The 14,414-nt window shown below is 36.8% G+C and overlaps 1 protein-coding gene across 2 annotated transcripts in view; it reads right to left on the bottom strand.

Annotated features, from left to right (window-relative positions):
- The window catches only part of LOC132126263 (ephrin type-B receptor 2), a 149,716-nt gene that overhangs the window by 11,542 nt on the left and 123,760 nt on the right, over positions 1-14,414 (bottom strand). For both annotated transcript variants that reach the window (XM_059537404.1, XM_059537405.1), the window contains exons 8-13: positions 8,917-9,025; positions 8,587-8,651; positions 4,876-4,998; positions 4,536-4,783; positions 821-1,036; positions 579-728 (exon numbers count right to left, since the gene is read on the bottom strand). In XM_059537404.1, coding sequence (XP_059393387.1) covers positions 579-728; positions 821-1,036; positions 4,536-4,783; positions 4,876-4,998; positions 8,587-8,651; positions 8,917-9,025 — 911 coding nt within the window. The remainder of the gene's footprint in view (positions 1-578; positions 729-820; positions 1,037-4,535; positions 4,784-4,875; positions 4,999-8,586; positions 8,652-8,916; positions 9,026-14,414) is intronic.

The raw sequence follows: 14,414 nt of genomic DNA, 5'->3' as shown, positions 1-14,414 counted from the left end.
CTCTCTGCTGTTTACCTTAGCCTCTGATTCGAAATTGCAGTACAGCATTCATCTATCACGCGCTAACATACGGCAACCAACCAACAACCTCTGGCATGATCATTTCACAGTGCTTCTATTGGAAAACTGTTTTATAAGAAATTGGTGGTTTTACTTAGTAAAGATGAAGGTTAAAGGAAAACATTATGAGGTTGGAGTGAAAATTGGAAGAACTGAATAAATACCAATAGTAAAAAGAGTTTTGTAACTGTATAAAAAAATAGGAAATTTAATTCTTTAATCATGAAATCTTTTTCATCAAAATCCATATATTATGCGTTTTTTTTTTACATTGACACCATATCAGCATATTAGAATGATTTTTAAAGAATCATGTGGCATTGATGATTCAAGTAATAACAACTTTGCCACCACAGGAATAAATTACATTTAGAATATATTTAAATACAAAACAGCCATTTTAAATCATAATGATATTTCACATTATTCATGCTTTATTTTATTTTTGATCAAATAATTGCAAGATTGGTGACTTCTTTCAAAATTTTGAATGACAATGTAAGTGGTGAGTTACGTACGTCCTGATTGGTCATGTCCCAATATGGCCGCTCTCCATACGACATTACTTCCCACATGACAATCCCGTAGCTCCATACGTCACTGGCGGAGGTGAACTTCCTATATTGGATGGCCTCTGGGGCTGTCCATCGAATAGGGATCTTCCCACCCTGTATAAACCCAAATCATAAACATCAAGACATTTTAAATCAAAGCACAAGTTTGCATGATGTTTCAAAGCAAATATTAAAAAACATCTCACCAGGGCACTGGTATAGGTGGGATCCGATGTGTCATCCTCCAAAAAGCGTGAGAGTCCGAAATCGGACACCTTGCAAACTAGGTTACTGTTAACTAAGATGTTGCGGGCGGCCAGGTCCCGGTGTACGTAATTCATGTCTGCAAGGTACTTCATCCCAGAGCCAATCCCTCGTAACATGCCCACCAGCTGAATTACAGTGAACTGCCCATCATTTTGCTGTAAACAAGTACAGAACAGAAATGGGTCAGTACATAAAAATAAGTGTATAAGCGGTGATTTTATTGTTTAGCATGAAAATTTACACAGAAAACACTCACATTTTTCAATGACAAAAAAACATCATCTAGAGTTATTTCACACTGAATAAAATCAAAGCTAAATAACTGTTATAAAGTAATCTAATAAGATTTAAGTTGATATAAAATTATCAGTTTACATTTATCCGATGCTTTTATCCAAAGCGACTTACAGTGCATTTAGGCTAATGTTTTTTTTTTTTTTATCTAACATGTGTTCCCTGGGAATTGAACCCACATCCTTTGGCACTGCTAACGCAATGCTCTACCACTGAGCCACAAGAACACATTTTATAAATGACAACAAAATAGTGATAGTTTAGGCCTACTAAATGTTAAAATACTACTTTATTGTTTACTTTTCTATAGTTTTATTCACAGAAAGAGACATAAAAATAAGAGGTTTCAGTACTGATATAGGTTCTGGCCTTGATATTAAAAACCTGCCATTTATTATTTAAAATATTCATATTTTATGCTGTTAATACATTTATCTGAATATATATGATAATATCTATTCATGATCACAAGTTTGTCTATTAATCATAAAAAACATGATTAACTATTAAAATCTTGTCTTAAAATGTATTTACAGCCCTACTCCTTATAAAAGGGCTTTTGGTAAAGTATGTGCACAAAAAAAAAAAAAAAAAAAAACTGTATTTTGCACATCAACTCATAAGTAACAGTGCTACAGTTATCTCTTCTGGCTAAAATATAAATCCCAAACAACAGCAAAAAGACAAGAATAAAGCTGTGGAGATCACGGTTAATGTCTAGTATGCCCAGTCGGATAAGAGTAGAGACTGAACACAATGCATTGAGTCAAGCCTGGCTTGGGTTGGCTGTGCAAAGGCTCTGGTGAGGATTGGTAGAGTTTATGCTACGCAATGCTAGATCAGACATTCAATGATCAATGCGGGCCGTGGCAAATCTTGCAGCTGTTGACCATGGTGGTCAGAAAGCCCTTTGCTCATGAGGAGGTCCAGCAGTTTCTGACCCAGCTGTGCTTGCAGCTGCCTCCATCTGCAGACCCTCCGCAGACAGCCATGAGGCAAACAGCATTCAGCTTCTGATCAGACGAGACAAGCCCAGCAGGCGCAGTGTGGACAGACACGCACGCGTTAAGTGAAGAGAGACGGAAATCACTAGATTCTGGATGAAATAGCCACAAGATGTTTTCATTCTGTGTTGCATACAAACCCTTCCTCCTCTGAGCAGCATGTGTCACACTCAAACCCTTCCCCCCTATTAAACCGACTTGATTGAACTTCTCCTCAACCCTCCACAGCAATTAAACAGCATCCATTATTCATAAAACTGAAATCCCTCACAAATACAGCCTGGCACTCTAATCTGCTCACAGTGTTTGCCTATAGTTTAATTGGAGGGATTCTTCGCCTCAAAGTTATTTGGATCTGCAGTCTGAGTGAAGCAAACATTCTTTATTTTTCGATTATATGTGAATTATTCTATTCATGCTGTTTCTTCTTAGACACTTCTTTGCTGTGCTTAACTTTTCATTTTGATGCTTCTTTCTCAAAGTTTCGACAACATACCTTTTTGAATTTCTTTCCCTTTTGCTCTCTCTCGCTTCTTAATCCGCCACAAAACAAAATTGGAAGTTGGATCAGTGCAAGAACGACAGGTTAGCGTTGAGTCTCCTTTTCTCTCAGTCCTGTCTTACAAGAGCCCCATCAGACTCATATTCTAGCGCTTCAGCACTAACACACAATGTTGTCATCCGCTGTCATAGTGAGGTGCCACAACAGAGGCGTGTTGTTTTCAAAGAATTCAACGTACTGTCAGAAATGGATGACAGTCTTGAAGAAACAACACAATTGTGCAGCTACATAAAGATCTGAGGAGTTTCAAAGCTCTCGCACACCACCAAACTGACATTATGAGAGCAAAAAAAACAACAACATTAGCTAGTCTTTTTCAAGTGTTTTAATATAGCATCGTGATTTGAACTCAGAGTAAACTTTATGTATGAGGTGTTCATTTCCATTTTTTACACTACTTTTTTTCAATTTTTTTACTCTACTTACATTACCAGACATCAGTCATTTCTTCACGCGATGGCACGGTAGGGCATGTGTAATGGGGTGGGCTGTGCAAGTATAAACATGAGTGAAAAAAACTGGCTGGCCAAACAGTTAAAATAACATCAGAACCTCACAATTACAGAGGTTACAGAGAGCTGGATCTGATTGTGGTGAGAAGAAATAAATTTAGTTCAAATGTCTAACAAATGGCTGTGCATTTGGTTCCTGTTTACTCGCCTTCGTTTAAGCGCCACAATTATGAAGGTTTCTTGTTCCATATAATTACACTTCCTGAGCCTAACACCCCGAAAAGCTAGGTGTCAAGGATAAAATAAGATTTCTCTCATGATAGATCAGAGCCAAAGGCCTTGCTAATGAGCAAAATAAATCATTCCTTCCCCAAAGATTACATATTTACATAAATCAAAGGTATTTTTTTTCAGCGCAACACACAGAGAGCCCAATTAGTAGCGATCAAGGCATCCAGACACCTATTTTATCCACATCAGCTCTGCACTGAATCCAAATTGACGTGTTTGTTCTGTAAGCAAGGATTTTGGCAAATTCTTGCATTCAAATAATCATCTAAATGCATCTGCAGGATGGATGCTGTTACTAGAAACTGGAGAGTGATACAAAGTCGTTTCCTCAGGCTAAGAGTTTTCAGATTAAAACCATGTACCATGTACAATTTTCTGATCGTTATGTGTATTCTGTGAGTTTGTGAGGAACACCGCTCATCTGACGCTTGTAATGCAGAGCACGTGGCCAAGAGAGCGTGACCGATGAAAAATGAGGGCATGACTAACCACAGAGCAACGATTCAACTATTTCTTTAAAGAGACCGCTTTAAAGCAAATGTTAGTGTGGCAACCCGTAGAGATTAATGGAAGAGAATTGAGCTTATTACAATAGTCTTACAGCTGGAATCAATACTGAGATTAGATGTTTGCTACAGGGGGGGAAGCTGGGTATTAAAGAGAGACCCTGTGGAGAATTACCTGATGGACAGCATGAGAAATTAGAAGGGAGCATTTGTTTGATGTTCATCATGCTGATGTGCATACACACCTGCTGATGAGAGATTGAACTGGAATTTGAGTCATGTTTACATTACTGAGCTTGTGTTAGCGTGGGGAAATCCATTTTATTATACTAGTTTCAAGGAACTAGTAAAAAAATAATAATAAAAGATTATTGACTGATTTGTCATTGCCCAGAGATGAACATACACATTGCTCTACATTATTTGGGTTTAAATTCATTAATAATTCCTAACCAATACAGATAATCTTTTCAATTTACATTTTAATTAGGTTGTATAGACTGCATCACAGTTATTACACCAAGACACGGCGCAAAAATGCTCACCCTGAGGAAAGAGTCCAATGAGCCGTTCTCCATAAACTCTGTGATGATCATGACAGGGCTGCTCTTGGTCACCACTCCCTCCAAATGGATGACATTGGGGTGATCAAACTGCCCCATGATGCTTGCTTCACTCAGGAAGTCCCGCCTCTGCTTTTCTGTGTAACCCGACTTCAGTGTTTTAATGGCCACGAACATCTCCCTCTTTCCTGGGAGCTTTAGGTTTCCACTGCACACCTCTCCAAACTCTCCTATGGACAGAGGCAAGTGCACTATTCTTTAGGTCAAGGCACAAGAAAAACTTCATGGTAGAACACTGTTGGACATTTGGAAGTTTGATTACCTGCTCCAATGACTTGCTCGATTTTCACACACGAGATGTCAATCTCCTTAGCAAACTCCCTCACAGCTTCATTGGGGTCTTCGTACGTAAATGGATCAATGTAGATCTTCATTCCTGGTGACACTTGAAAAAATAAAAAAAAACGCTATAATACTCAAAACCTTTTTTTAAACGCTGCACCGTTATATCATAATAATCAGTGGGAACTCTGGGAATGGCTGGCTTTCCAGTAGATTTGGATTCTAAGCATGACATTGGAACAGGTCATGACTACAGTCAGTGGAGTGTAACAGCATTTGCCAAGAGAAAGATAAGGCGCTTTAATGTATGTATCATCTCTGGGGTGTCATAGTCCCTGGTGGAGACCATATATCAGCAATTTCCACTGCTGCCAATCAAATGGCTTTTGGTTTCAGGTAAATTGGCTTAAGGTATACTTAAGTATGCTAGGACTAGTCATTTCTTGCTTTAAATGCAATTATGCAGTCTTTTAGCTTCAAATCTATCTGAAGGCATTTTAATAGACATTGTATCTTCAAGCAGCTAGAGAAACTTTCTATTGGTGATCTGGCTGCATGGAAGTTTTCGGAATTGATAAATGTGCTCTTTTAATAAGAAGAAGATAAATAGAGTGGGAGAAGCGAATGGCATCCCCCATCAAAGGATCTGTGAATGTCAAACTATGACAAATTCATGAGGTTGTAGTGTATGTGCTACTCTGGAGAACGTTCTTCTGAGCAGAGCTCACTTTTTTACAGGATAGTTCACCCAAAAATGAAAATCTGTCATCATTTACTCACCCTCACGTTGTTCCAAACCCATGTTACTTTCTGTCCTCTGTGGAGCACAGAAGGAAGCGTTTAGCAGGATGTTCATCCTGCTATTTTCCAGATAATGAATGTGAAAAATTCTCTTTGCTTTCATGATATGGAAAAAAGCAGCATGAACATTTTGCCTAACATCCTTTTTTCACAGAATAGGACAGTGATACCGGTGAGCGAATGGTGACAATTTTCTTTTTTAGTAAACTGTGCTTTTAAGAATAAGAAAATGTCTAAGACAAAGAGAGGGAAAATAATGAACAAGACACAAGTAAGAAGAGTGAGAAACTCTTGAGTACTAATGGATGAATTCAGACTTTGGTTTTCCAAGTTTTACTGGTCCCATGCTCTTCCAGAAATTATTTCAATAGATACAGCATTTACAGCAGCCCTTTACCACTGATTACATAGCATAAAAACTGTTTCAATTGATAAGGAAGGGCAAAGAAAAATAAAACTTGAGAAAAAGTGCCAGACCATTTTTATTCAGCAGAGTGAGCAAAAGAGAGATAAACTATAAGCCCTCAGAGGCAAAGCAAGTGAGCAAGCTTAACTTTAAATGATTGCCTCGAGAGAATCTTAAAGATTTATTTCTATAAATGGAACAGCACTCTGAGGGTAAGATGGTATTTACTGAAGTATTGCTCATTTTATGACTAATCTTTGATGGATCTTGCTAACTTTGAAACACCTGGCACTGAGATTTTTTTTGCATTAGCTTTGTGTACTGCTTTGATGGAAAAATAAACAAGTGATGGAAAATGAACTGAGCAAGAGAACAAAGATGAACCACAGAATCGCTTCTAGGGGAAGTATCTTATGCATTCTCTGTTGGGATTTCACGGGAAACTGTGGGATTGATATTTCACAGATTAATCCTGAGAAACTGAGGTCCAACTTTGAGAAAAAGGTATGTTTGATGGTGAAGGAGATTCTGTATCTAAATAGATGTGTGTGAGGTGGGAGAAATGGAGGCATTAGTATGTAAAATGCTGATTGTTTACTGTCTTGAGGACAGTACTGTATTATAGAATTTTTTATCAAATAAATGCTGACTTGGTGAGCATAAGACTTCCATCAAAAAACCATATAATACAAAATAATAAACCATAATGCACACTACCCGTCAAAAGTTTTTGAACAGTAAGATTTTTAATGTTTCTAAAGAATTCTCTTCTGCTCACCAAGCCTGCATTTATTTGATCCAAAATACAGCAAAAGCAGAAATATTTAAAATAACTGCTTTCTATTTTTATATATTTTAAAACATAAATTATTCCTGTGATCAAAGCAAAATGTTCAGTCTTCAGTGTCACATGATCCTTCAGAAATCATTTTATTTTATTATGTATACAAATTATATATACAAATTATATTTATTATATATACAAATTATTTTATTATTATTGTTTAAAACAGTTGAGTAAATTTTTTCAGCATTCTTCGATGAAAAAAAAGATACAAAGATCAGAATTCATCTAATATAAAAAGCTTTTGTAACATTATACACTATTCCCATTCAAAAGCTTGAAGTCAGTGTATATATATATATATTATTATTATATGATCACGCTCTTATTCATTTAAATGCTTTTAAACATTTCAAGCGCGGCAAGACAAAAGAGAATGCGCTGTCTGTGAATGCCCTTATGTGACACATACACACGTACATACACACACACACACACACACACACACACACACAATGCATAGACAGGGCGCCAGAATCCAGTTCTCTTAAGCGCTTAAACTAACAATAAACATCCCAAAGTGCCAGTTTTGTCGATTATCCTCATAAGAGCAATCTTAAATGATTTATATAAAGTCTAAAATGAACAAAAAGAGTTGTGAGAGAATGAGGCGAGATCCATAGACAGTATATAAACGGTGAGATCCGCGTGTCTGTCTGCTCTTAAAGGGACAGCAGCCAATAAAGCTTCCTGTCAGTAAAGTTAAAGAACAAAGGGAACAGAGAAAATGACTCGCTGCTCTTGATTAAATAACTTTTGTAGCTTTAATAAGGATTAACTATTTAATTTATAGTTTATGCAGTGCAGACTGCATATAACTTTGATAACTTTATTAAATTTCTGTATATTTCCTAACTGTTAAGACAGGAAGGGCAGGAGTAAACATGACATTTATTATGGGTTTATGTTAGCATTGTTTTAAGTTTACTTAAATTAAAAACTGTTATATTTTTGAAGCCTAATAATAAATGTAAAAAAAAAACAAAAAAAAATCAGTAGCTGTATTAATATCAGTAATACTGGCCTTCATTCATAAAAAGATGTCATTTAAACAAGTATTTAAATTTAACTGTGAAATTATTACATTAAAAAATATATTAAAAACGTACAAAAACATTTCTTTTTTTATTGCGATTAATTGCGATTAATCACAGAAAAAATGTGTGATTAATCTAGTTAAAGTTTTTAATCGATTGACAGCACTAATATATATATATATATTTGAAAAGATGCTTTAAAATGATTATGATTGATGATAAAGGATACTTTCCTTTCATCAAAGTAACCTGAAAAAAAAATCTTCTCAGTTCTTTTCAACATATTAATAATAATAAATGTTTATTAGCAACAAATAAGAATATGATTTCAGAATGATTTCCAAAGGATCATGTGACTGTAGTTATGATGCTAAAAATGTAGCTTTGAAATCACAGGAATAAATTACATTTTACAAAATATCCAACAGTTATTTTACATTTTCTATTTTTGCTGTACTTTGGATCAAATAAATGCAGGCTTGGTGAGCAGAAGAGAACTGCTTTAAAAACATCTAAAATGTTACTGTTCAAAAACATGACTGATAGTGTACATTTTAAATGTATACATAGTGTGTGTTTAGTAGTCAAGACCCAAGTACTCACTGTGGCCACTGGTGTAGTGCGGCAGCTTGTCTGTGTATTCTGAATCTGCTCTCTCGAATCCACGTCTGCAGGCGAACAAAGGCAAATAGCTCTACTTGTACTGTTTAAAAAGGTGCTAAAGCCATGAAAACAACACTCACTACTGCCCACCATCATCTTGTTTACACAACCTCGTCATTAAGCGAGTTTTTACAAGCTCTGCTGCTCTGTAAATGTCCGCTAATGAAGCAAATCAGGACAAAAGCATGGGATTTTGACAAGTTGCTGGTATAATTGGGGGGAAGCTATGCTAAAGGTTTACATGTTTAGATCACCACAAGTGGAACTTACCGGTTGCAAACGATGATGATGACCACCACCGCAATGAGGAAAACCAGACCAGCAGCCGCCGAGCCAATGATGAGAGGCAGCTTCTCTTGAATGCTAGTGTTGTACTCCTCTGTAGGAACACACACATATCTAAAAGTTAGCACTTCCTGACAAACCCCAGTAGAGTGTCTCTATATCTGATGCAGCCTTGAGGCACAGGAGTCCTGCATTGTATGTCTACACAGGTGAGAGACCCTCACTTCCCCACTTTCACAGTGGGGAATCTGGGACAGGAAGCCATGTGTGAGATACCTTCAGGCAGATGAGGCTGTACACTTGGACTGCTTAGCTCCAGCAGCATATGGGCAGGCGATGGAAGAAATGTGTTGGGTGGTGTGTACTGGTGCAAGACAGACGGATTGGGATGTTGGAAGGCCTGGGGAACTTTCTTTTCCCTTCCTCTCCTGCCTAGCTTTCTCGTTCTTCCCTATTAGTTTATAATTACAGACTATTCGTTCACAATCCAGACAAACCCCTGGGCTTACTTAGCAACCCTAGAGGCTAAGTATGTGCTAGCGTGCTTCCATATTTGACCACATTTAAACATTTGCTTCAAGCTCCCAAAAGCTGAGGTGGTGAGTAAACAAAAACCTGAACTTCATCGGGTCTCATGTGAATTCAACTGCCCTGTAACTTCCTGTTTAATAAGTTTTAAACCTCTTGGCAGCCCGCTGGCATGACACATTCATGTTTGGATCACCTGGCTGAGTTGCTGTCTCTCATCATGTCAGCAGAGAGCTTGGGAGGACAGATCAGACTAATTCTGACTCTCTGCTCATAATAAGCAGCTTAGCGAGTGAGCAGGCATGAGTGAGGCAGCTGCGTCTGAATGAGGTGATCTGGGAAAGGCAAAATGATGGGCGTTCATCCAACGACGTGTTTAAGCTACCATTCTTCCTCTTCAGTGTTCTGGAAGTGGGACAGAATCCCAAAAAAACTAGCCCTAACTACTAAATAAGCGAAACAATATATATATATATATATATATATATATATATATATATATATATTAGTGCTGTCAATCGATTAAAAACTTTAACTAGATTAATCACACATTTTTTTCTGTGATTAATCGCAATTAATCGCAATAAAAAAAGAAATGTTTTTGTACGTTTTTAATATATTTTTTAATGTAATAATTTCACAGTTAAATTTAAATACTTGTTTAAATGACATCTTTTTATGAATGAAGGCCAGTATTACTGATATTAATACAGCTACTGATTTTTAAAAAAAAAAATTTTTTACATTTATTATTAGGCTTCAAAAATATAACAGTTTTTAATTTAAGTAAACTTAAAACAATGCTAACATAAACCCATAATAAATGTCATGTTTACTCCTGCCCTTCCTGTCTTAACAGTTAGGAAATATACAGAAATTTAATAAAGTTATCAAAGTTATATGCAGTCTGCACTGCATAAACTATAAATTAAATAGTTAATCCTTATTAAAGCTACAAAAGTTATTTAGTCAAGAGCAGCGAGTCATTTTCTCTGTTCCCTTTGTTCTTTAACTTTACTGACAGGAAGCTTTATTGGCTGCTGTCCCTTTAAGAGCAGACAGACACGCGGATCTCACCGTTTATATACTGTCTATGGATCTCGCCTCATTCTCTCACAACTCTTTTTGTTCATTTTAGACTTTATATAAATCATTTAAGATTGCTCTTATGAGGATAATCGACAAAACTGGCACTTTGGGATGTTTATTGTTAGTTCAAGCGCTTAAGAGAACTGGATTCTGGCGCCCTGTCTATGCATTGTGTGTGTGTGTGTGTGTGTGTACGTGTGTATGTGTCACATAAGGGCATTCACAGACAGCGCATTCTCTTTTGTCTTGCCGCGCTTGAAATGTTTAAAAGCATTTAAATGAATAAGAGCGTGATCATGTAAAGCTAGCCAACGGATGGCAGAAAATACGGATGCTGCGTTAATTGCGTTAAATATTTTGACACGTTAAACCAGACAAAAATTAATCGCATGCATTAACGCGTTAACGTTGACAGCACTAATATATATATATATATATATAATTACATGATGTGGTGATTTATTAATCTAATCGCACATCAAATTTGGAGAAATTACTCTGAAAAGATCATTTAAAGTAATTTTTGTGCAAAGCATCAAACAAAGAGTACAAAAAGTAGGTTCAGCAAGAAATATTTTGTTTGATAAAATTTATTACATATACTCTTTTGGACCATGTGAGTAAAAGATGACAGAATTGTCATTTTTGGTTGGGTGAACTATAACTTAAATTATTTATTTTTTTAAATGTATTATTATTAATATGAAAATATTAAATTATTTATTTAATGAAATGCTGCTCTAAATAATAAACTAAAACTGCCAGTAGGTGGTGGTAAATGTATTAATGATTAAGTCATCGAGTCATTTATTTATTCGTTTGATTCGTTCAAATGGCTGATTCATTCAGGAGTGAAGTATATGGTTCTTTATGAATGGTTCATTGAATCATTATGGAATCAGATTTGTGCCAAATAAAACGAACGCAACTTTTGCGAAAACGAACAAAAATATGCATTGATAAATGAGAAAAACACTCTGAAAATAAAAATGATAAACTAAATAGCAAAAAAGTAACAGCGTCTTCAAATAAACTGCATTCTTTGTTGATTTCACCTTCAGCTTCACGTTTGCTGAAGGCAGTTTTGAATGCGCTGCCAGTGTTTTTGTTTTCGCTTCGCAGATTTACGTTCGCCATTCTGACACAAACCTCTCGTGAGGGCGGGCTTAACAGCAGCTCGCTCTGATTGGCTCGTGAGATTTTGATCGGCGGCTCATTGAACCGGAAGTAGTGTTTTAGTGGTGCGGGCGCGTGTGGGGAGATGTAATAAGAGGATATTAAAGAACATTAATGATAAAACACGAATATTTTCCACATCGGAAGAAGTATAGGCTTATTCGAGATGAGTAATCGGGAGGCTCACAGAGTGTCGTCAATATCCTCAGGACATCCGTCAGGACATTCGAGGCAGCATGAGGTAAGTTTGTTGTAACTAATATAACGTTAATAACTAGAGAAAAATCGAGATATAACAAGTGTTATTCCTGTGCAGAATGCAACAGTTGTTCTTTATTTACATTGTTCGTTACTTATATGAACTTAACTGTGTTTCTTAAAAGCATCGTGAGCTAAGATTGTTATGTTAGAAACCATGGATGCCAAAGTAAGTTGTTATAATGTTACTTGGGCTTATTTCTTAGGTTTAAAAATGGATATGTGAAACACAACGTTTCTTAATGATCTTTCTTTAATTGGAAATTGTCTTATTTTGTATTTACCTTAATGATAACGCCATGTCATTAATCTGGTTAAGAAAACAATTATATCTTTTATTCATACAAAAACAAATATCTAATACTCTTTATATATATATATATATATATATATATATATATATATATATATTAGGGGTGTAACGATACGCGTATTCGTATTGAACCGTTCGGTACGAGGCTTTCGGTTCGGTACGCGGTACGCATTATGGACCGAACGGTTCGTTGGACTAATTAATTATATTTGGAAAATAAAAAAAATTGTGAAATATAATGATATGCGTTCAACAAGGTAGCCCAATAACCCAAACGACGTAACAGGCAACGCCCCTGACACCCCGAAGAAGAAAAAAACACCAACTTATATGTTTATGTTAGGCTACTCGGTCAGGCGCTAGCCCACTCAGTACGCGCTGAAGGCTCGTTGCAGAATGACCAATGCATTTAACAGACCAGAAATAGAAGATCCTCCAATAACCAACAGGTCTGGTGTTTGGGTGCACTTTGGATTCCCCTGTAAGCTATAATGGTGATGGCAAGAGAGTGGTGGATAAAAAAAACAACGATATGTCGCATCTAGGGTACAAAAAAAAAAAAAACACCAGCGGGAATACTTGAAACATGTCAACTCATTTAAGCCGACATCACATTAGTGTGTCAGTATCTGGGAAAAGACGGAAAAAAGGAGAAACATACACACACCATTATAGCTTACAGGGAATCCAAAGTGCACCCAAACACCAGACCTGTTGGTTATTGGAGGATCTTCTATTTCTGGTCTGTTAAACGCATAAGCCATTTTGCAACGAGCCTTCAGCGTGTACTGAGTGAGCGAGCGCCTTACTCTGTAGTGCAGTGATCCTCACTATTTTTTTCACAAGAGCCACATTGGCAGAGCAAAATCAAAAGGCGAGCCACTTTTACGACAACATACTAAGTCACCTTTGCAAATGTACATTTCTACATATAAATTGGACATCCCACAAAAAAGAAATAACACGGCCAATACATTTTCGTTTAAGAACAGATTTACTTTAATGGATGAGCGAAAGCTGGCATGCATGTCAAACAAAATGCCCCCAAAAGAAAAAAAAAATCTCTATGTTTTCAGTGCTGATGCATTCATGTAACATTTAAGGGCACCTAAAAGCTGTCACAACGAACCGGCAAAATTAATGATTATGAATATGTAAAATTTAGCAGAAGACATTTAATTTTTTTTTATGTCTGTCGGCTAGAAAGATGCTGACTCGTGATCTTCGCAGTAGTGAACGCGCCTGAGAGAAATGCACATTTCATACGGGAGGGAGAACAGTCTGTTTTCCTTCGTTTTGAATTGTTTTGTTTAAAAGTAGACATTTCAATCCTTATATATAGCCTATTTGTCGGGTCTGTGAGGCAAGTAGGCTATACGCTGAGTTTCGGTTCATTCATGAGACAAACTCCAGGTTCACACCGGCTCCTTCGTATCGTGGTTATCTATTTTCTATTTACTTCTTATTAAATCCAGACAATTGGTTGATGAAACCTTGATTAAAATTAAGATACAATGAATACAAAACGAAATAAAATTTAAAGACAGGCTTTGTGCTTTCTGTTTGAGGTCTCAGTGAAAGTTTTAAAGCAGTCTTAGTGCCGCTGTCAGAGCGCTCAAGTCCGTAACGGAGAACTGTCCCGTCCATAAGATTTTTTTTTTATTATTTTTTTTTTATACATTTCTAAATAAATGCGACTTATAGTCCAGTGCGAGGCTAGGCCTATATGTTTTTTCTTCTTCATGGCGCATTTTTTGACTGATGCGCCTTATAGGCTACTCCGGAGCGACTTATATTGATAGGCTACACCTGTATGAATTCTCATTTTACTTTTTGAACTCCATTATTGAGCCGAGTTTTGCTTGAAAATAGTCTACTGTTGATGACTAATGGATTCAGGGTCAGGCTTGAATGAGCGTGCTTCAGACTCGTGGTGTGAGCAGAGCGAAATTGGAGCGGGAAATGCGACGCTCCGTCCACCGTCCTTTTGAAATTGCCGCTCTGCGCTCTGTCCAAGATCCGCCCGCTCGCGCTCCCCGCTCGCTCCCGCCTCACATGCTCTGAAGGCAAGTGGCAGTGTGATACTGTAAGCTACTATGCGAGCCGCAAGTTATAGCTT

This window comes from Carassius carassius, chromosome 44, assembly GCF_963082965.1.
Source record: "Carassius carassius chromosome 44, fCarCar2.1, whole genome shotgun sequence".
In the NCBI taxonomy this organism is placed as follows: domain Eukaryota; kingdom Metazoa; phylum Chordata; class Actinopteri; order Cypriniformes; family Cyprinidae; genus Carassius; species Carassius carassius.
The sequence above is the reverse complement of the archived record's forward strand: the minus strand, read 5'-3'. Positions and strand labels throughout refer to the sequence as shown.